The sequence below is a fragment of the Larus michahellis genome, chromosome Z (genome assembly GCF_964199755.1).
Source record: "Larus michahellis chromosome Z, bLarMic1.1, whole genome shotgun sequence".
Lineage (NCBI taxonomy): Eukaryota > Metazoa > Chordata > Aves > Charadriiformes > Laridae > Larus > Larus michahellis.
This window is the reverse complement of record NC_133930.1, coordinates 41,138,361-41,162,385: the sequence shown is the minus strand read 5'-3', so window position 1 is coordinate 41,162,385 and position 24,025 is coordinate 41,138,361. Positions and strand designations below refer to the sequence as shown.

The following is a 24,025-nucleotide window of genomic DNA, read 5'->3' as shown; positions in this document are numbered from 1 at the left end:
AGGCCGGCGCGGCCCGCCCATTGGCCACACCCCCTCGGGCAGCGCCCCCGCCGCCCATTGGCAGGCAGCGCGTGCACGAGGAGGCAGCGTGATCAGGCCGGAGGCGGGGCGGGGGCGGGGCGCGGCGCGAGCGGGTTGTGGCGCGCGAGGCGGCCGCGCCCCCGCCACCGCCCACCCCCCGCCCCCGGGCGGATCGTCCTCCGCGACAGCGCCACCGCGGGCACCGGCACTGGCAGCGGCACGGGCGGGGGGGCTTCTGTCACACGAATGAGCCAAAAACGGTGGGTTCCGGGGAAGGACGCAAAGGGATGAAGGGGATTTCAGCGTGCGTGGCCGGGGAGGCGTGTACACAGAGCCGTGGGCGCGTGGGTGGATAGATAGGTAGGTAGGTAGATGGGTAAAGGGAAGGATATGGATGGATGGATGGATCAATGGATAGATGAACAGATAGATAGGTAGGTAGGTAAGTAGGTAGGCAGGTAGTTGGATAGATCAATGCTGGATAGACGGGTGGATAGATAGATGGGTGGATAGATGGATGGATGGACGGATGGATGGATGGATCAGCAGATGGATAGATAGATGGATGGATGCATAGATGGTTAGATCAATGGATACATGAATAGATGGATGGGTGATAGAAAGATAGATGGATAGATAGACGGATAGATCAATGGGTGGGTAGATAGATGGGTAGATGGATGGACGGATGGACAGATGGATGGATGGATGGATGGATGGATGGATGCATAGATCAATGGATAAATAGACGGATAGATAAATGGATAGGAAGAAAGAAAAAAGAAAGAAAGAAACAAACAAACAAACAATGTCCTACGGTAACTTTACTGTGGGTTTTTTCCCCATGCAGTTGCTGCTGCAGAACTGGGGCGCTTGTCCCAAAAGTAATCTGTACAAAAGCATGAGAAATTAAAAACGGTAATCCGTAGTTACAATGAATTTCAGGGGGTATTTAATCTTGGAAGAGGTGGTTTTACAGTGCCCAAGTGTCTTCATGTTCTCTGTGAAGTTCTTTCCTCATGGAGAGGCAGGTTCCCAGCTTTCTCTAAGGTGCGCTGTTTCCCCAAACAGCCCACTGCAGGCAAATTGCTACTTCGGTTTCATAGAAAGGGAATAAAACCAGGAGAGCTGTGAAACTTAATTAATTTCACAGGATGGATGGCAGAGCTGGGACTTACCTTGACGTCTGCCAAATCCTAGGCTAATATCCAGAAATACTAAACCATTCTTTCCACAGATACCTTGCTGTAAACGCAGAGTTGATACACTTAAGCTGTTTTAACTGAAGGAAAGGCTTCAGCTCATCCAATTTCTTTTAATTTTTTCAGTGAGAGATATACTACTGCCTTACAACCAGTTTTCAGAATTGATATTCAAGGCAGTAGCAGTAAATCGACGAAACAAGACAGCAAGCATGACTGAAAACAGATGGGCTTTGCGGAGTCCCACGATTTTCAAATATCTTGGATGAAATTAATGGTTCTCACATGTGGCTGCATGAAGCAGAGCTCTTCAACACCTTAGTCTGCCCAGGGTTACCCGTAATGCCGATCCCACGTTAGTCCTGTGCATGTTCACCAAGTTTATTATCAACATTAATCACCTGTATACCCAATCCAGATTTTTTTCAGAAATTAAAGTGTTGATGACCATCATTTTGTCAACACTGAGATTTATATAGAAGGTAATTTTTCATTACAAATTATTTCGCTGAAGAAATACTGACTACTTGAATTTGTTCCTTTTGCTGTCAAGCCAGGTGATACTGAGAACAATAAAAAGAATTTACAGATTACAGCCTGATCTGGTATTTAGTTAATAGATTTTTGTCTTACGCAAGTTATTTTGTTTAAAAGATCATAAACAGAGACGGTGGTTTTAGAACAAAGATAGCCTTCATTTCAATAATGGCTATAGCTTAAGAAAAACCCACGAAACTCGCTTTCAGACACCAGAACCCTCCTCAGTTCTAAAGAGATAATAGCAAACTTCATGGACATTACAAGCTGGATACGTTCTCTTCAAAATGCAGACGTGTTTTTGAAGTATGTCTCAGACGACAACACCCAGAACAACTACATTACTTTTAATTATTAAAATTAGTTCTAATTAAATAGAAGCCTCAACTGAAATGCTCAGTAACAACATAGATGTGACTACAACATAATTATTTTTAATAGAGTCTCAGAAACAGGCTTAAGAGAGGTATGGGCTTTTCCCAATATTAAACCCAGACTATCTCCGTCTGCCCAGAGAGGCAGCTTCAAACACCAGGCTGCAGGGGAATCATAGAATCGCAGAACAGTTTGGGTTGGAAGGAACCTTAAAGATCACCTAATTCCAACCCCCCTGCCATGGGCAGGGACACCTCCCACTAGACGAGGCTGCTCAAAGCCCCATCCAGCCTGGCCTTGAACACTTCCAGGGATGGGGCATCCACAACATCCCTGGACAACCTGTTCCAGTGCCTCACCACCCTCACAGTAAAGAATCTCTTCCTGGTATCTAATCTAAATCTCCCCTCTTTCGGTTTAAAACCATTACCCCTTGTCCTGTCGCTACACTCCCTCATCTCTCCTGTAGGCCCCCTACAGGAGGACAGGACAAGAGGTAACGGGCACAAACTCAAGCATAGAAGTTCCATCTAAACATGAGAAGGAACTTTACTTTGAGGGTGGCAGAGCACTGGAACAGGCTGCCCAGGGAGGTGGTGGAGTCTCCAACTCTGGAGACATTCCAAACCCGCCTGGACGCGTTCCTGTACAGCCTGCTCTGGGTGACCCTGCTCTGGCAGGCGGGTGGGACTAGATAATCTCCAGAGGTCCCTTCCAACCCTATGATTCTACAGGTACTGGAAGGCCACTCTAAGGTCTCCCCAGAGCCATCTCTTCTCCAGGCTGAGAAAAAGGTGTCCAGGGTAAGAAGGGGTGGTGGAAGCAGTCAGAAATAGTTTAGGTTGATACTTCAGGTCAGGAAAGCTGGCCACTGCTATGGGAAGTTCTTCGACTGATCCAAGCAGGATCAGACTTCAATCCTAGCTGTGTGGCACAAACCACAATGTAAATTAAAACTTTGGAATTAAAAGTGTAGTTCAAAGCTCTGGCACAAAGAGCTAGAACACAAAATGCAGAACACTAGGCAGGCTGATGCTGGTATCGGCTGAGAGCATGAGGAGTATATATCAGGTATTGTTTTTCAGTTCAGGAAAGTCCCATCCTGACCAATCGGGTCAAAAATAGCAGCTCCCATGAGATCAGAGGACAACTCTGCTGGAAGCCTTGGACCCAGAGCTTTAGAAAATCCACTTCACATTGTACATTGATGGGGACTAAATAAAATTCATAAGTATGTATAAATCAGAAAGTTTCTGAACAAAGAAGAGTTCATTTCTGGTACATGCAAGGGATTATTATGCTTTTCATTTGGAGAGAATAAAGAGGAATAGTAAAGGTCAGGTCACAGTTTCATTTCTATTGAATCAAGATTTCTCCTATTTTAATAGTTTGCTACCAGCAGTTATGATTCAATATTTTTTGTTACATCAACCCCACAAATTCATTATATCAATATTCATAGTCATTGAATATAAAGTACAGAATTTCAAAACCGTGACTTCCAGGAATGCTTCTGGCTTCTAGCACTTGACCCTTCAAGTGTCACAAGTACCTGCAGATGAACATGAATTTGCATAATTCACACAAAAGCAGAACGAGCTGTATTTACTATGATGCATAAATGGAAAAACAAAACAAAGCATTATAGAAAATCAGAGAAAGTGTAATATTTAAATAACATTTCAGAGTTTTCAGTGAACTTTTACTGGGTTCATCGTGACTTCATGAGTGCTGCTGGAAAAGAATCAGCTCACTCAAGGAGAGCAAGCACATACGAGTTCTCTGTCTGGTACAATAACTGACAAACTGACGTCATTATTAAAAGACAAATAACGCTGACTACATAACAACCTGGCAGCTGCTTCAGGAGGCAGCTGCAATGTCTGGTCCAGCAAACTAGTGACACTTAGCAAGTTTTGGTGGGACTTGAAACAAGATGCAGGTAGTTCAGACAAGGGTTTGGGGTTATTTTGTTTTCCAGAGATCTGTCTCCAAATATTGCAATTATGAAGTGTGAGAAATAATTTGTGGGAAGCCCAAATGAAGACAAAAAAATGCTGGAGTTTTATAAGTAAACAGTAACATGTTCACTAGCAAGTAGCTGGTCTATCGATTTCAGGCTTTTATGTCAAACAAGAACACAGACAAATATGTAAAACATTAACTAATAGCAAGAGGTTAAAACAGTTTGTATCCAAAACCAGGGTGAAATGGTTTCATAATAATTTAAAATGCACATATAAATACACACGAATTCTTTATTATTTCTTTGTTAAAATACTTTATCCTTAAATATAGATACAAAATAATTTTTATTTATATATACAAAATAATTTTTGGAAATTCATTTTTAAATTTCTAGTGAAAACCTTGAAACTTCTCAAATATTCATGATACCCTTAAAAAATACTTCTCCCCCAGGTAACTTACATCCATTAATCTCTACTGGCTTCAGATCCAATGTTCTACTGTATACAAAGTGTGCACTGCACATTCTCACAGTAAGAGTGCTATACAACAGCACCAGTGACAAGATGGAGAATCGTCCATGTTTCTGATTTAAAAAAAAAAAAAAAAGAAAAAAGACAGTTAAGTACTAATCCCACTGAAAAAAATATGTCCAAGTAACTAAGTTATATATTGCCTGGCCAATTTTTCTTTAAATGAAGATTTTTTTTACATAATTCATACTTTAAAAGCAAATACTAGTAGTATTTAACATAAAAGCTATTTATGCCACCTGCTTATAGGCACACAATACATAAACTGTTTTGAGATCCTTATGGTATTTTTAGGGACAAATAAAAGGTTCATAATTCCTAACCTCACAAATCCGAACCGTTTTGAATTTATAATTTTATCCACGATTTCAGTGATTAGCTTTAGAGTTTCAGTTTTATAAAGGGAACACGTAGTATTTTAATGCTGAAGAAACTGATTGCATGTAATTGTTCAATCAAACCAAAATCACAAGCAAAGAATCATGACTGAAGCAATAGACCTCAAATGTTTGGAAAAATATCTAAAAAATTGCATAGATTAATATATTACCTGCTATTATTCTGAAGTGACAAACTCTGTATAAATAATGTACTTTCATTGTGCAATTACTTGTGCAATATTGCAATAGCCAAGGTAATCTCGTGCTATTTGCTCAGTAGAAAGTTTCCATTTGAGGATTCATGAGTTTCTTTGTAATTGTCAAGCAATTGGACTCAGGAATTTCTGCAGATCTTCTGTGTTCCAGAGCTCTCACGACAGATGACAGAGTAAAATTAAAGTTACACAGTATTTCCGACACCACCGAGTTCAGCCCAAATCATCTTGCCTAATTCCTGTATGTGAAAAATACCTTACATTGCTGCATCACCCTCTGTCCCCTTCACTCTGCAAATGGAATGCACATTGCCAAGAAAAATAGTCCATATCAAACAGGTTAAAATATTATGATAATTCAGAATTTCAGCTAACACTGTAAATTGTGAAATAAAGGCAAAATATTTAAATTTTATCTGGTTTTCTAAAGGGCAGCTTTCCATGAATTTTCAACACTTGAACTTCTCATCAAGATAAGCATTGTATGTCTGGTTCTACTACCTAGTCTCCCAGCAATAGCTACTGCAATTTCAGAAATTTCCTTTAAAAAAGGACTGACAGAAGCACATGCATGTGAAAAAAGTCACAGAAAGAAGTTATTTTAACAAAATAAAATTGCCATTAATTAAAACCACTTTTCCTAAAATTTGCTTAAACGTTTAACATCTTCCTCATTTCTACAACCCTTCCTAACAAGTTTAATTTTACAGAACTCCCATTTATATACAAAACAGTAGTTAGTGAAGGAAACTAATAATCATGAAATTATTATATTAGCCTCTTGACTGATTGCCTTCTCATGGCACTCAGGCAAGTGTGAAAAAATAAGGAAAGATACTGCTTTATTTTTCAGGGCCATACTGAAGTGTGTTTTCTTATTATTCCTGGTGCAAAACAATATGATTTTCTGTGCCGTGTGAGGCAAATCAAAATCTATGTTACTTTGTGCCGTAGTTCAGAAGCTGCAAAAGGACAGGAACAAGAAGCCGAGGGAAAAACCCCAGAAGTTTTAAAACAATTATATTCTTTTAGTTTTATGTTCTCGCATTTCTCTAGGTCCTGAGAGCAACCTAATTGAGTTGGAGTAGACATCACCTAGAGGTCCCTTCCAACATGTATTATTCTATGATCTGTAGTCATAGCAATACAGAAGAATGACTGTATTTAAATACTTCTAAAAGAAGTATATGGGCTTATTTTTTAATCTGAAACTTACACTACCTTTGGGAATGTCATATTCACACACTGCTAGGCATGAATTGATGTTTGCCCTAAAACCATTTTTTTCCACTTCCATTGCAATACACTGGAAATAAACACCGAAAAAAAAAATTGTACTCAAATTAATTTTATTAGCGCAAAACAGTTTATACTCTATAACGAGATCTGTGGTACACAATAAAGTCCATATGCCAGGAAACCATTTTATGTAGTACAAACTGAAGGGAACCATTCTACATGTTGCCAAAAATAAAAATCTAGTGACAAATGACGCAAGCATGAAACAGGAATACTAAACAGCATGCAATCCTTTAAAAGGTTACAAAGCCTACATTACTTTACAAAAAATTCACAAACTATACTGAAGCATCCAAAATCTATTTTTAATATTATAAGTGTAAAGAACAGTCCAAACATTTTAGAACCACTTCAAATGCTGCTAACACTTTGGATACTTTCCTGTATTTCGGAGCCAGATCCTACAGTATCAGTTCCAGAGCAGTTTACTGTCTGCAGTCTACTTTGGTCTCCTCTTGCTCCATCATTTGGAATTGCTGTTTCATTTGCTTTAGGAATATATTTCTTCGAGGAACAATTTTTGCTTTTTTCACCAGAAGCACCACTGGATATTCTGCTACCATTAGTTCTAATATGTACGCTGGAATCAGAAAATGAATGCAGACTGGTAACCAAATGCCTTGCTGAGTTGTGTCCTTTTGCTGGTTCATTTTGTTTGACTCTCCTCTCAGAGTACGTTGGAGTACGATTTCGAGGCTTATCCTCCCTATTTTGGCTAATTGTTTGAGCTTCATCTTCCTTCCATGAGCCTGGCTGGTACTGTTGCCCAGCAGTCTGAAGTTCTTGTATTTCTCTGACAGCAGAGAAGGCGTTATTCACAAACATCTGGGATTGAAACGTGCCAGGAAGAGGAACCTGGAGGTCCCCAGCTCTGTTCTGAAACAAGAGATTCCAATGAAGATACTGATGCAACTAGAGAAAAAAAAAATCCAGTATTGCAACTGCCATATACTAAAATCTGCATAGCAAAATAAACTGTTTACATAATATAGAAAAGATTCAGAGATAATACCAGTCACACAACCTTTATTACCTTTCAAAGCAAGCAAGTTTCAGAAGATTGCTAGGGTGATAATGACACAGAGTAGGTATGTTACAGTTTCACATCTAGCCTGAACTTTATACTACACAAATGCATCAGTTATACTGAAGCGGCCAAGGCCTAATCGTGCCTATCATTCTGAAATACCTGCAATTCATTATATTTGCTCACAGTTCACAGTAGTGTGGTCCCAATAGTCTATCCCACAATACGTAGCTGCCACAAGAATCCGAACTAACCAATACTAGGAGATAAGCGTGAGAGTAGTATAACTGTTAGTTGAAGCTTTTCGTAATCGTCCTTTGCCATGTATACTTAAAAAACACTTTAAGCTCAGGCTTCTAAATGTAGCTGAATTAGAAAAACAATGATTCAAACAAACTGCATGAACAAGTTAATGCACAGCGCATTAGAAAAGTCCATCAGCTGAAAACACTGTGGCAAGCCAAACTATAACAAATGTCGAAGAACCTTTAATGAGAATTGCTCTGTTACTTCAAATGATTTTAGCGGATTCAAACTGCAAAACTGGAAATTGCTTTCCACGCCATTAAAAAAACCCAACACTTTTTATCATGTCTCAGAATCTCATGGTGTTCTTGAGGAATTTGGAACACCTAATGGGGAAGATATTGGGCGTAAGAAACACACTGGAATGCAGAATGAGTCTTAGCATGACAGTTTTATCCATGTTGGACAAGGCTGTAGGCTGCCAGTATCTTAATTTTTAATTGCCTTAAAAACTTAAGCCTTTTTTAACTTTTTAGTTAAAAGTCAAAAAACTTTTTTTAAGGGAACTTGAGTCTCCCTTGAAAAATCCAGAAAAACCCTTATGTTGTTAGTAATGCAATTTTGTAGTTCTCTGAAATTCATGGCATGGCCCACACAGAAATCTAACAGGACTGGACATATACACAATTACTTAAAAGAAAATTCGCACTTTTCAATAGGCGTATTGTACTACCCTCTACTATCACACTAAGTTTTTTTAAACAACTATACATCATTATTAAATGTTTCTAAAAAACCTAGTCATGGTATTTTTCCATTTTTAATGGATGCATATCATTATTTGAAATTCATATTTCAGAATAAGAAACAACATAATTACCACTGGCACTTTATATAGTACCTTATAAAATACTATGGTTTCTGTTCCAAATGGTAATCACTTAAAAAGCTTACATTAATCATTATATTATTATGATCTGTATAAATACAGCTACAGCAAAAGACTGCAATGACAACTTCATGGATCATTTGGTAGCCATTACTTTCAGTCAGAGAGGGACAACAGCTGAAAAGTACATCAAATAGTGTCAAGTACATTGGCACTAGCATTGCCTCTATAGACTTACTTTGCTATTCTGGGTATGTTCTTGTCTTTCTTCTTCAAAGGACTTCTCCTGTAGCATGTTAGCTGGCTTAGCGAGAGTAGAATTCATTTGTGGATGCCCCAAAAGACCAAAATCTGACTGGTCTATCCCAGCTAATGCAGCAAGTTGTCCAAGCCTGTAAAATAACGTTTAATAGAAAATGACACAAAAAATGCTTAGCTTGTGAAAGACTTAAATGATCAAAACCAGAAGAAGAAACAAAATCTGTTTGAAGTTTTGAAGTTAATTTTTCCGTTATTTTCTGAGAAGCCCATAATAGCTGAATAAAGATGAAAACAAGTAGCCAAAGGTATTTTCCTATCTTTGCACAAATTAGCCTGCAGGTTCAAAACCGTCAGTCTTCACTCAGTGTTATGAGACTAAGAATGGAGTTCTCCCAGTTAGCATTGATCTCAAAGCAGGATGCTGTCAAGCAGATTCCTTGTCAGGCGCAACAAAGATTAAAACTCCATCATTAAATCAGAGGATTGGTGCACATCTCCCAAACTAGCATAATTTTTAACAGCCAAATCCAATCAAATGCTTCACAAATACAGTCATGTTGTTTCACCTGCCAACTTACAAGTTTGCCAAATGTAACACTTGGGTGTGTTAAGCCTCAATAAGAAGTGAGAAGTTGCAGCCATCATTTGATAGCACAGCATATTATATATAGAAGCTTATTAAGAAGTGCAGTCTTTGTGATTGGGATTCTGTGTCTATTATTATGAATAGATGCAGGGCCCATTTGAAAAATGTATTTTTTTATGTCATGTAAAAGCATTTTTCCCTTCCTCCAAAGTTTGAGATTCGTTCTTAAAGTAATGGCAACTCTACCAACTGATTGGCACAAAATTAGACAGTCTCAGGGTGAACTTTACGTAAGTTACGTTACTAAAATTTGGAGGTGTATGGATGCAGGAAGCAGGGTGGGCAAATAAATTCTTTTGTGGTCTTCTCTGAACATGCAGAGTAGACTACAATGTATCTTCATATCATTCCTTCATTCTCCTGGACAAGATTGCTATGGCTGGCTACATAAGCCTTACAAAACACGTTAGAGAACTTAAGCTGAAATTCTTTGACAAATGGGAAGGATGAACCATCCTCTGAGAAACTGCAGGTACAGTGGTAAAGCCTTAAAACAAACTTTCATCCATAGTCTCTACAATATTTCAAGTAATAATAAATAATCCAGAATTTAAGTACAGAGGTCAGATTCATCCACCTAGATTTCTGTACTTCAATTAGTAAAAGGGGGCCCAAGGCAACAGGTCACTTTCTGAAGCCAGTTCAACTGCATTTTGAGCCTTTCATATCATGGGAATGCTAAGAGCCACAGGCAATGCAATAAAGACTTGGAAGCATGCTTTAACAGAAGCTTTCTTTTCCTTTGGAATGGGCTTCTTGAAAGCCTTTCCTAAGGACAGATACATGAATTCAGCTGGACAGCGCTTGGATCATGATTTGCCACTGAGAAAAGACTGAACAGTAGGTACACCGTTAATTTTTCTTCCTTTATTCTTTGCAAGTACAGTGCTAGAGATCTGTGTGAAGAAGGCAGCATACGTCACTAGGAGGATAATTTTGTAAAGAGATCTCAGCAGAAACAGTAAGACTTCATTAAAGTGACAACCTACCCAGCATCTTTAAGGAGGTCTAAAAATGCATGAAACTTTTGGAAAGAGTTTTCAATGCTGCCTAGAACACCTTCATCTTCCAAAATCATGTTGGTTACTGACTGTGCATGAAGAACATCAGATAGGGAGATATTTAGATTCCTTAATCTTGCATTTTCAATTTCCAGCTATGGGGGAAAAAAAAAAAAAAAAGGAAATATTCAGGGCAGTTACATTGAGCTCAGTGCAGGTTTGTTTATCCACTGCTGCAATTCTATGCTACTGTAGTGAAATTACTGCAGGTACTCAAAACTGCTGGCCCAGCACTGTCTTCAGTATGTACAGAATGTTGCAGAGCAAGTGCGAGCAAAAAATTAGCTTTCATATCATGTTATTTTGCATGTATTATAGGACACATTAACACCAAAGAATTTATTTTACTAGTAAAATCCTTAATGAAGACCAATGGTCTCCTTATATTGACCTATCTGTATCACAAAGAATGCATACTAGTGTATCTCTCCCCTGCACTGTGCATCCCAAAATTGTAAGTTTAAGATGATCCAATTTTTCTCCACATTGAACATTAATCAAATCAATAACAAACTGAAAGTTGAATAATAACTGTAGGATACACAGGATTTGGTGTTTCAGGGAAACATTAACTCAGATACTCATTTAAGATTACAGCTATGCAAGCACTGATCCCACAGGCTTACTTTCTTTCATCTTTTATGAGAGAAGGACAAAAACCTATAGATCTCTGTAGTGTACTGTAACTTAAACTAGCATTAAAATGCATAATTTTAGAGATTACTGCTACTTAGTTTATCCCTTCTCCTGAAACAAGGTGCTACGTCCAAGCAGTCTTGCATGACAGAGAAAGATTTCTTGCAGTAGGTATTTAGCCTAAAAACCATTTAAGTATTCAAACAACAGATATCCAGCAGAGCCGACTGGTGCACTTCACATTACAGGAGGATGGGGATGGCCGCACCAGAGGACTACAATGAACCTTGTAGAGTGCAGACTCCTTTGTGGATATCTGCTCCCTGTACTGTGGGGCACCACTTGTTGCTCAAGTTCCAAAGGGTACCACCACTTTCATTCCACTCCAGATCACATCTAATAACCAAATGCATTCGTTTACACCATCTTACACTCAACTTTTACAAGAAATTCTGCTCATCGATGAAAAAGGATCTTTTTAGGTCAGCAACAATGCATGGAGGGGAAATGGTCCTCACAATTTAACTGTGACAAGTTGTTAGTTTGGTTCCATAACGCGAAACTCCGCTTCGCAACAACTGATGGCTACAGCCAACATGCTATGCAGAAAAACATCTGACATTTTTATTGCCTGCAGAAACAAAACTTAAAAATCAAAGGGACAGAATAAGCCAAATTAAACATTTGCAACAAAAAGCTTTTCGGTGCAAGTCATCATAAAGAAGGTGGGAGACCTCAAAGAACTACCCATCTGCTGCAAATTGCAAACAGATTTAGTCACTTTCTCAAGAAAAGCAAACATCAGGATGCCCCAGACCATAAGTAATACACCAAATGAATGAAATACATTTAAAGAGTAGTTTGACCTGGAGTTCAAGGCCCTGGAATAGTATCAGGAGAACAAACACACATTACTTAATGCAGATTTCATCATTGCCCTTAGACTAGTAAATGATCCATGTGACTTTGAACTGAAACTCTGGAAGCTACCACATTAAAGGTCATGGATAATTACTGCTACTTAAGCAAGTGGATAGTTTGATTGGTGCCTCCTTTAAAAGTAAAGATGATTAACAGTTAAGTATCATTACCTCCATTATGCGTTCCTCAGCCTTTACTCTGGCTCTTTGTTCTTCCTTTAATTTTTCCATGCATTCTTCCAGCTCCAACTATCATAACACAGATAAACCATCGTGAAATTTATCTCAAAATGTCAGATCAACATGCAATATTATACAAAATGTCAACATGTCCAATTAACAACTAACACACAGCATTCCAAGCAATAACATATCTTCTACAAAAATACATGACAGATGCCTACCAGTATGTAACTCTAGGATGCAAAAAAATTAACACAGGAAAGTGTAAATAAGCGTGATGCGCTTAACAGATTTGCAATATAGCAACAAATAACGTGAGACTATAGCACAAGTCTCTTGGGCCTACGACACTACTGTCAGGAATGTGTGTTCTTCTCTACTTCTTTCCCTTTGACTTTTCAGACCTCATTTTTAACTAAATACATCTACCTCATTAAAAATTAAAATTGGGCTCTAAAAATTCCTTAGTAGCTATACCTAGATTTTCAGAGTGCATTCTTCATCCAGGATTTTATTGCTTAATACAGCAGTAAGAAAACAAAATTCTGAACTGTAAGAACTGTACTCTCTCCAATTGGTTTCACTTAGTTCTTCAGCAGGAAAAGTAAATTTTTCACAATCCCAAACTGTTTGAGTGAGTTAGGCAGCCTAGTGCTGAATTAACAACAAAAACAAACCCAAACATCTAACAAATATATTCTAGTCTTATTCATGAGATGCCTACACTTGTATTTTAACTTTCAGTTCTAAGTAGTGAATCTCTCAGCTTCAGTGAACACTAGTCAGGATTTGACAAGCAATCACCACGTTTTCTCATATGATAGCAGTGCATTATCATCTTTAATTACAGCATTTCAAGTGGAGGAACAAACAGAAGGTTTTGTTCTTGCATGCCTTAACACAGCCTTCTGGTTCCAAAGGTGAAAACTGTTAAAGTTATCAAGCCGCTCTATTTTTCAGAATTAACAGTATACAAAGCTTCTTCATTTCTCTATACACCTTGTATACAGGCACATATATGCAACACAGGACACTGCTTTTTGTACACACATTATCAATCAGTTCTACAGAGGAGCAAAGATCCAAATAATACTGAAATCCTTTGTTTACTGTCAAAAGCCTATTCAAGAGCATTAATAGTGCAGTTCATACAAGCAATCAACTGAGAAGATTGGTGTACGACAGAATGCATAGTAAAAATACTCCTTCTACAAATGCAAAGAGGTCCTCACAGGTCCTGTAGGACACGAGGGACTTTTGCATCTGATTCAAACATGAGGTGGTGGCCTCATCCCTGGAGACATTCAAGGCCAGGCTTCATGAGGCTCTGAGCAACCTGATCTAGTTGAAGATGTCCCTGCTTACTGCAGGGGGGTTGGACTAGATGACCTTTAAAGGTCCCTTCCAACCAAACGCATTCTATGCAGGTTCTAAAATATTCCAGATACAGCCCTCACAGTGACAACCACTCAGAGTGAAGGTAATAGGTCTGTCACTACTGTCTAGTGAAGTCCACACCTAAGATCCCTAGACTAGCAACAACCAAGCTAAAGCTAGGCATCTCTTTATCATCTGAACACACGAGAAAGACTCTCAGAGGTCAGAGGGTACAGAAAAACCACATTTCAAAGACGGTATTTGGGAAGAGATTTAACAGTATCTCACTGCCATGATGCAACAAAATCACCTCCAGGCAAGGGGCAGGGGACGGGGGAATCTCTAAGGAGAACCCTCAACAAATACCACAATCTCACTGGAATTTACCTGTGGAAATAATAGCAGCTAGAAATCATTTTATAGATACAGAAGCACAGCACAGAAAGTAGCAACCATAATATTCTACATTCACAACTTGACATGTAACCTGAAATCCTATAACCTAGCTTTGAAGACCAGTCACAGGTACCACAGACTTGAAAAATTCTTACCATTCCATTTCTTGTGTATGCACGCGCATATGTATACATGTATTTTAAAGTTTCTAGGGTGCAGGGTTTTCTTGGCAAGCAACTCTACTTTAGAAACCTTAGTTCTATAGTACTTTTGTTGTGCACAGATTTTTGACAATTCTAAAGTTCATAGCACTTTAAATTGCAGGTTGTTTTTTTCAAGGGCATTTTCAAATGCCCTTGTATTTTCAAAGGGCAAAGGCTTAGCAGACAGTTAAATTATCAAGATTTTTTTAAACAGAAATTTGGAGGTTTTGTAGTTTTGTTTAAACTTGATTTATCACAGACATTGTGTAGATGTACACAATATTATGGGCTGACTTCACAAAAAACACCTGACAAACACTGCAGCCACATCTCCTCATAAGCAGTATCAGAAGCCTACATTTAAAGGAAGATGCTTTGCACCTCTGCAAACATATTTGTCACCATTAAATTACAAGTTTATGTATGCTTTATTATTTCATTTCCTTTTGAGAAATTCACTAGCCTACACAATCTGCTTGTCTTCATGCAGAAAAAAATTATTAAAATACACCAGAGCTAAATATACATCCAAGATACAAGACTGAGCCTTCTAGTAGCGTAGTCCAGAAAGACAGCACTGACACCATTTAAGGTGAAGCTGAATAGCAAATATATCTGTAGCCCTCAGAATTACTGTATGCAATATGACTACTCAACACTAGACAGAGGTATAAAACTGAAGTTTAAAAACTAACAATATAGAAAAAACTTCAGTAACTAATTAGGCATGTTTTTCTACTTGATTACATTGTTGTCCTTATTTTTAAAAAGGTTATAGTGCAATCTCTACTTCTACATAATTAACATAGTATTAATGTGTAGAAAGAGCTACCCTTCTAACTGTATTAAGTGAAGTTCACCATTTATATCCCTAATTAAACTTTCAAAATCTGGGAGTTTCCTCAGCTACCTTCTTCATCAGAGGCAATTCTGACATTTCAGAGTTCCTCTAGCGGAAGGAAAGAATATTTGTAACTTGTTATTTTTCGTGTAAGCAGAAATTAAGCTTTTCGTTAGCCAAGGGATTTTTTAAAAAATTAAAACACAACTAATATTGTTTCACTAAGTAGTAAGTTTAAAGCCCCGTTTTGAGTAGAAGGATGCAGAGAAGTTCTCGAGGACTTACATACTAAAGTGAAAGTCTGGTCGTCTAGTCACATCAAGGGATGTTTGGGGAGAACACAGTGGCAGTTTAAGGAGTTCCCACCTCTTAGTATTCATTCCCATTCTGCAATCCTATCATTGTTCTAGCAAAGCTGGTTGTCCCACTCTACTGAAAGGCTGTGCTAAGGCCTGCTACAGCCACACACACTGGATTACTTTTCATCTAGATCAGTTCCCCAAGTTAGCTCCCCACTCAAGTAGGTCTGCAGTAAGAGCTGTTTAATGACAGTACCTAAGCCCAATTAACACAGATAAAAAGGGTCCTCCACTTTCCCTCTCACATTTTCAGCCAGAGACTTCTGCTACTTACTGTACTCCAGCTCTGGAACACACCCAATCACATAAGCCAATGTGAGTCATTATGATGGCAGAAAACTAATGTGGAAAAATATCACAGAATCAGACTGGTTTAGGTTGGAAGGGACCTCTGGAGGTCATCTGGTACAACCCCCTGCTCAAGAAAGGCCACCTACAACAAGCTGCCCAGGACCAGGTCTAGATGTTTTTTTTAATATCTCATAAGGATGGAGTCTCCACAGCCCTCTCTAGGCAACCTGTGCCACTGCTCAGTCAACCTCACAATGACTGAAAAAGTGTTTCCCGATCTTCAGGAGGAACCTCCTGTGTTTCGGTTTGTGCCCACTGTCTCTCAACCTATCACTGGGCACCAGATAAAAGAGCCTGGCTCTGTCCTTTTTGCACCCTCCCTTCAGGTATTTATATACATTAATATGATCCTCCCTGAGCCTTCTCTGCTGCAGGCTGAACAGGCCCAGCGCCCTCAGCCTTTTATCATAGCAGAGATGCTCCAGTCCCTTAACCATCCTTGTGGATCATCGTTGAACTCTTTTCTGTATGTCCATGTCACTGTTGTACTAGGGAAACCAGAATCAGACTCAGCACTCCAGGTGTGGCATCACCAGCACTGAAAACAGGGGAAGGATAGATCACATCCCTTCCACCTGCTGTCAATACTCCTCCTAATGCAGCCCAGGATGCCATTCACCTTCTTTGCCACAAGGGCACATTGCCGGCTCGTGTTCAGCTTGGTGTCCACTATGACACCCAGGGCCTTTTCTACAACGCTGCTTTCCAGATGGTCTGCCCTCAGCATATATTGGTGCATGGGGCTGTTCTTTTCCAGGTGCAGAACTTGTTGAACGACATGAGTTTTCTCCACATTAGCAAGTGGAATCAACTTGCCTTTATGATCAGATAAACGTGAAAAAGACACAAGAGAGATAAAGACTGAAGCAAGAAATGGAAAAGCACAAAGGCATGGAAAGGAAATAGACCTCACCATTCAATGCTGAGAAGTTATTGGTTTGGTTCTGCCATTATGTGAAACTGCGCTTTGCATCAATGAACAAAAAGGATGGGTGAGGCATAGAAACAGTCTGAGATTGCTTAAACAATGCTGTCAGATATGCAACCATGGCCTAAAAAAAGCATTTTGGTTTTCGAATTCAGAAAATCAGGAAAATCTGGACCTTTACAAGCACAGGAAATTTAGAAACACTTCTGGGGTAGGTTCCTAAAATTTGTAGTTTTACCTCCCAGGAAGCTCAAATTAATCACAAATTATCCCTTCTTTACAGTTGCTCTATATGTAATACTACAGGTAACACTGACAACATAGGTCAATATGACAACCCTTCCCCAAAGCACAAAACACTGTCTGCCTCTGCAGTGTGTCCTGGAAGTAATACTCCTCCCTCTCCAAACACCAAGCATAAATACATCAAGTGTTTCCTGATAGCACTGTACTTGCTGCATAGAAGTTTTTGGTGCAATACGCATACGACATGAAATTCCATGATTCTAAGCACAATGCTCTTGATGAGAGCGTTGAAGCCACTGTACAGCACAATGTCAACAGTAATATGGAATCACCTACAAAGAAGAAAGCTGCTATACAACTTTAGGTCCCAGCAACATGTGAAAACCTTGAAAATCTTCCTAAAACAAAAGTGCTAGAGAGAAAAAGGGTAGGTCTAAAGACAAAGTATACATCAGCTGAAAAAAAAAAAAAGCAGGTAGTTAATTATGCAGTATTTGTACAGTCCTTTTGCCTTCCATGGCAACTCTAAGCCACCCTAACTCTCCCATGACATATAGGTCTGCAACAAGTTAAGTTTCAACTACACTTTGCCTATATAAAGACAGCTGTATGGTCTTAATATTTATACGCATGAACAGTTGATTCACCGAGTGTGATGCTCTATATTAACCACCACCAAAACCAGACTGACTACAGGTCTTATTTTCAGCAGTATTCATCTGGAGGCAGTGCAGATGAAACAAAACAAAAACAAAACTCCAAACAAAATTCAGATCCTAACACTTCAGGAAAAAAAAGCAGTTACTCTGCCTGAAGGTGTTACTTTATAATAGTGCTTGATTACCTCAGCAAGCGTTACTGAGCAACTGAAAACACACTCTTTGTTTTCCCGTCCTTTTATAAGAACCATCCCTGTCAAGACATTTGCAGCAATAGTCTTGCTACTACTAGTTTTTCAGAACCATCAAAAAAGTAGAGGGAATAATAAAAAGCAAATTAAAACAGTTTGTTACCAAGCTCAATGATAAAACAGAGCTTTAACACACTTTCAGTTATTTTATTTTGGGGTTTTTTACACTACAATCATGACAATATTTTAACTCTTGGAAATAACATTAAATTACACTTATAAATTAAATACTTGGAAGGAAATACTATAGGCAATAACATCAATCAAAAGATTTGTGAACCATTATTCCAGACTGGAACAGAAAAATTACACATATTGCAGCTGTATGTATTAAGTAAAGTTCTTATTATGGCCCCGATTTGACAATATGCTTATAGTGTACACAACTTCATTAGAACTATTCCAAGATTGGAGATCCAGTGCATGTTTGACACGCATCTTTTGAAACAGCAGCCCGTGTCACATAATAAAGAATAATTAAAAGTTATTCAGAAATCCTGCTCTGTGACTGGTTATTACCTTAACCATAATTTTCTAGGTTTAATTGATATAATTTGCCTTTACAGAATTCAAGGCACAGAACATGCTTCTTACCTGTAATTGTTGATACTTTGTTACATTAATCTTATCTATCGATTTAGCCAAATCAGGATGATGGATGACATCATCTACATCTTCTGTGTCTTCAGTTTCAGATGTAGAAGCGCTTTCTACTGTCACTTTCACAGGAATACCTGTCTAATTACATCAGAAAAGAAAAACACACCCACTCACAGCATGACACTATGCAATAAAAATCTAAGATTCAATAGCACCAAAAGCTTAATTTAAATTTCACAGAGTCCCTTGCAATGCATACGCATTATCCAGCTATGCCATTCTGAAATAAATTTGCATAAACCAATGTTTTTAAAAAATCATACGTGTGCATATATTTGGTACATGGCAAGGATTTGGTGGCAGCGGGGGCCGCAGGGCTGCTTCCAGCCCGCTCTGACTGACCCACTGCACGGCAAGGCTGAGCCCCGCAGCCAAGATGGCAGCGCCTTAGGGAAAGCCTAATTACAAAAGGGTAAAAAATGCCAAATAGGAAGAAGAGGAGGGAAGCAAGAAAGTGACAAAGAGCAGAGGGAACCCCAGGCTTGGAGCATGAGGGGTATACCCATGCTCCAGACCAGGGAAGACCTATGCCAGAGCAGGGGGGTGGGCCGGAGGTGCTTTGACCAGTGGACAGCCTGTGCCAGAGCACGTTTTCCCCAAGGGAATGCAACCCATGGAAAGCCTATGCCAGAGCAAGGGATACGTGTGCTGTCTTCAGCAACCATCAGACCCTTCTGTGAGCCATTTTAATCCATTCGTACACACTAACACACTTCTCCATCTTTTCTCAGAAGGGTGAGGCAGGGGGCGAAGACGGAAACGGATGTGAAGGAGAAGGAAGAAAAGAGCAGATTTTTTTTTCCTCTGGTATGTTTACTACAGCGGTTCACAGATGGGTGCAAATACAAGTATGTAGTCCAAAAGCAAAAGCAGGAAAGAGAGGAAGGGGGAAGCAGAATGTTTCAGAGAAAAATGCTGTTAATTCTCCCTACTGCCTGGGGAGGGATTGTGACCATACTCCAACCCAGCTTGCTCATAAGGCTAAGAAACCAAAAGGTAGTGATACAGAAATGCAAGTAAACTAAATATCAAAGAAATTTCAACCAAATGCTGACATAAACTATTATTTTGCACTTCTGTGAGAGAGAAACTTTAAAAGTATGCTCCAGTCTAACTTTTAGACAATAAGACTCTGCCGAGAACACTTTTATCTTTCAAGTATTCATCTACTAAATAAACCATCATATGAGAGATAATGTACCTGAATCTTCACTGGTAATTCTTCAGTACTATCCACTTGTCCCCCTCTAAAGTTAGAAAAAAACACTTTTGAGAAAAGCAAGTTTATAATATCAATATTGCTACTTCCATTTCCAAACACAGGATTCTAGCACAGGTGAAGCAGTAAGAGTAAAAACTGCATCAGACACTGCACGATACAACCTTAACACTCATTACATCTTCATTTTGTTCTATTAGTACTCCAACTTAACCATGAACTAGAGCAACATTACTGGATGTTAACATTAATATCGTCAATAGGCTTAGTTAATTCAATTTTGCTTAGTTAATTATTATGAACTAAAGCCAATACGAGAATTTGGTGTTCAGCACTTTGAAAAACAAGTTTAATAAAAATAGTTATGATAGAGCAGAGCAAAAGTAATCTTGTTTAAACACTTTTATAGCCTCCATTTTGAGAGGCCAAGGTCTAGGGAATACATTAAAAAACAAAACAAAAACTGTTTCAAAAGGCAGCATGATAACAATATTTCGACTTCCATGTGTAACAATTTAAATTATTTTTTTTAATTTTACTTTACAGGGCTCAGGTGATTACAATAATTATGTTGGCATTGGGGGAGATAGAGCAGAAAGAAGAGGTGGAAAAAATACCTAGGCATCTCGAACTGGATGCCAAATCAACTATACTACAAACTTAGAAAACTAAATTGCATCTTTGGCCATGGTAAGCCTGAAAAAACATTAGTAAAAAGAGAACAATCAATCAAGGTGGGTTTGGTTGTGTTTTGTTTGCTGGTTTTTTTGCTACACCTGAGTATTTTTTGTGTATTTTAAAAACTTACTGGAATAGAATTTATGTAACATCCCCAAAATTTATATAAACAGAAAAAATTATGGACGCAATATGGAATTCTGTGGGTAACTTTCAAATATTTATTTTAAAAAACTAACACTGCTTTCTACTACAGTTATCATGCAGGTTTTATGCTTTAATATTTTCCCTCGTACTATGAAAACCTCACCTGCATCTCTTTGCACGTTCTGCAGTCCGCCAAGGAAGGAAGCCTTTTGTGCCAGGTGGTAGTGGTTTTGGTGAGTAACTATCTTTCACAGATGTATTTTTCTTCCCAGGACTTACAGACTTTTTAGGCGGTAATCCTGTATTGAACAGCAAGAACAGAAGAGAAGGGAATTCATTATACATAATTATTTACATATAAATTCACAGCTTACTGTTCATAAGTAAAATCTCCTATGTAATAAAAGGGACTGTAGGAAATCTACTTTTCAGCATAATTTTGCTGAAGTGTTCAAAAACTTTTGTTTTTCTTCTCAAAAAGAAGGGTGGACAGCTTATCTGCTTGCAATTATAAGCCAGTATACTTAACTGCTACGTTAGGTTGATGTATGTAAGACATGCTGTTATTCAAAAAAGAAAGCAAAGTTTTGTAGCTGAAGAGGTTTATTCACATTACTAATTACAGATACCTAACTCCATTGCCTCAAGTGGAATCTTAGTCCACGTAGACAATAAGGCTATCTATGTGCTTCAAACTGCCCTCTAGTGGCTTTAGTGTGAAGAATGTTGGTTTTGCAACTGGCAAAGCTTGAAGCTAAAGCTGGTACTCGTGTTGATTGCTTCTACAGAATACCAGCAATAGTGAGAACTCGCGTTATTGTTTCTCTGAAACCAATAAAACAAATAACTCTTTAATGGTATATAAATGCATAACCGTGATAATGGGATTACAAATTTCAGGTCGTTCTCAACAACTAAACAGGAAACCACCACAAATATAATTAAGTCAGGCATTTTCTTCTTCCATAACCCTGATCACCACAGTCTATTTGTACAAAAACTTCGATATGATTTATGCTTACCTCTCTGCTTCCAGATAACTAGAGCAAAAATGAAAGACAGCCAAATGTATTACAGTGAAATTTTTAGTAACTCATTGAGAAATATTTAGTGTATTGCAGCTATCAGTACTTAATTATAAATATTCAAGATACTTATGTTATTTCAAACATACTATTTATAATAGATTTATATGAAGTTTTTAAAAAAAATAAAACCTTAGAACATTTTGTACATCAGTAAAAAAACGCGCATGCTTGTTTGTCCTGGCAGAGGACAGTCTGCTACAGAAAGGTTATAACATCAGAAGAACTAGACAACTTACTACCACAAAGCTTCCTAGAAGTGAAAGTTTGTGGAGAGGATGCACTCAGAATAAATACATGCAATGCTTCCACATACTTAAGTCAGCATATACTACCATTTTTCCAGCCACATATCTAGCAGCACTAAAAACAAGATCAAGTTTCCTGCAGAAACCACCGAAGGTAGAAGACACATTCTTGAATTCAGAATAAATGGAATTATTTTTTTAAGGTAAGTACGCTGCAGAACACTGACATTTAGACACATTGTGTATTTTATAATTAAAGCTCTTAAACACTGAAACAGTATTTTGTAGACAAAATTTACTATAGTCAGAGAAAATAAAAACAGCATTACCAATACGAATAGTAGCTTTTCCTTTTCGACCACTTCCTAGGACAATAGTTCTTTTCTTTGGTCTAGTTTTCAAAGCATCCTTGGAAGACGGAGATGTCAGCCACTTATACTGGAGATTTTTTTTTTTTTAAAGAAAGACAAATTGTTTTAGTAACTGACATTTAAAGAGGTGCTCATTTAAGACTACAGGGGTTTTTGTCAGATATATGGAGAACACTGCTAGTTACAGAAAGCTTAATAATAAACTGTAAAATTAAGGAAAAACAAAAATCCCACAAAGCCCAAATTCAGACACAGATTCAATGCGAGCCTGAGTGCTACATTACCAGAAAGTGTTCCCAGAACACCAGTATAATACCCCATCCAATATTTTCCTTTCTCCTGTGCGAAACACTTCTCCTTTTATAGTAAAAAAAACGGCATTGACCCTATAAAAAGGAAACTCTGGCTTTTGCTTTTCATTCTCAGAAAGCTGGCTTGCTAGGAATGACTGGCTCAGGCCAAAGTCTCCAGAGTAATAAAAGCTTCCCTAACATGATTTTTGTATTACCAATAAAGTTAGTATTTTAAAAAATACAAAGTTTAATTTTCACTGCCTGTAATGAAAAATTCATTCTTACACAGTAAAAGCCTCCAAACTAAAATTAAGACACAGTGATAATCAAAGGCAATTGCTGTACTTCAAACTTCATTTCCTTGCAGCAACAGCTCTATTCTTAAAGGTTCCCCTTTCCCCAATGAAAGTTTTATTATTCCAGGTAGATATTCTTATTTTTCAGTGTGCATCAAGCTTTAGTTAGTACAGAGGAAATGCAGTTGATATTAACACAAAGCTTATCTCAGAGGGCCTTAAACCCCACATCAGAGTACTAGGAACAGCATGCCAAAGTTTTTCCCACCTAATGCACAAGAAAGTTAAAATGCATTACTGTGCTCTAACTAATCAAGTTTAGTCCAAGTTTATCACTGGCAAGAAAAACTTTAAAAAAAAACACTTTGGATTCAAATAATCCTTGTAAAAGTTTTGCTGGGTCTACAGTTGGATCTAGTTCCTGAGACAAATGAACTGTTCATTTTAAACTAAAAAAATAGACAGAAAGATTAATATTAAATTGTAAACTTTTCAGAGCAAGAGTATCTTAATTTTATTTTACTACACACATAAAAAAGCAGCTATACTAGGTTAAACCTGAAGTTTGTCTAGCCCAGTAGCCTGTCTCTTGTCTAGCTGCCTGCTGCCTGTTGTACAACATCTAAGTACAAAGACAGCAAACATACTAAGACAATGTTGAAAAATGACTAAGTCCTTGAGCTGAGACTATGGAGGTAACTTGTTCTATAGACACCTTCAGTGAATTTTTCCTTTAAGTTATTCAGTCTCTCTCAGAATCTACACAAACTTTCACCACCTATTACACTCAATCATATCTACAATTACAATCAATTATACTAGCTACACAGTGCTGCTAGGATAATACAACTTTCCTCTGTTTTAGCTGCCCACCAAATTTAAAGGCATCAATTAGCAGTAGCAGCTCTTCTTGCAAACTTGAAAACCCAACCCATAAGGCAAGCACCTACATGCTATTGAAAAGCAAAGAGAAACAACCAGTTTTTATGCAGAACAGGATGGAAGGGCTGCTGTAACT

The 24,025-nt window shown here is 38.2% G+C and overlaps 1 protein-coding gene across 3 annotated transcripts in view; it reads right to left on the bottom strand.

The window, feature by feature from the left end:
• Positions 1-6,565: 6,565 nt before the first annotated feature.
• The window catches only part of CEP78 (centrosomal protein 78), a 28,071-nt gene continuing 10,611 nt past the window's right edge, over positions 6,566-24,025 (bottom strand). For 2 of the 3 annotated variants that reach the window (XM_074570598.1, XM_074570599.1), the window contains exons 9-16: positions 22,377-22,485; positions 20,878-21,013; positions 19,872-19,917; positions 18,605-18,748; positions 12,388-12,465; positions 10,589-10,755; positions 8,931-9,084; positions 6,566-7,406 (exon numbers count right to left, since the gene is read on the bottom strand). In XM_074570598.1, the coding sequence (XP_074426699.1) occupies positions 6,882-7,406; positions 8,931-9,084; positions 10,589-10,755; positions 12,388-12,465; positions 18,605-18,748; positions 19,872-19,917; positions 20,878-21,013; positions 22,377-22,485 (1,359 nt within the window). In that variant the 3' untranslated portion in view covers positions 6,566-6,881. Of the gene's footprint in view, positions 7,407-8,930; positions 9,085-10,588; positions 10,756-12,387; positions 12,466-18,604; positions 18,749-19,871; positions 19,918-20,877; positions 21,014-21,736; positions 21,755-22,376; positions 22,486-24,025 lie in introns of all 3 variants that reach the window. The other variant, XM_074570597.1, reaches the window with a different exon arrangement.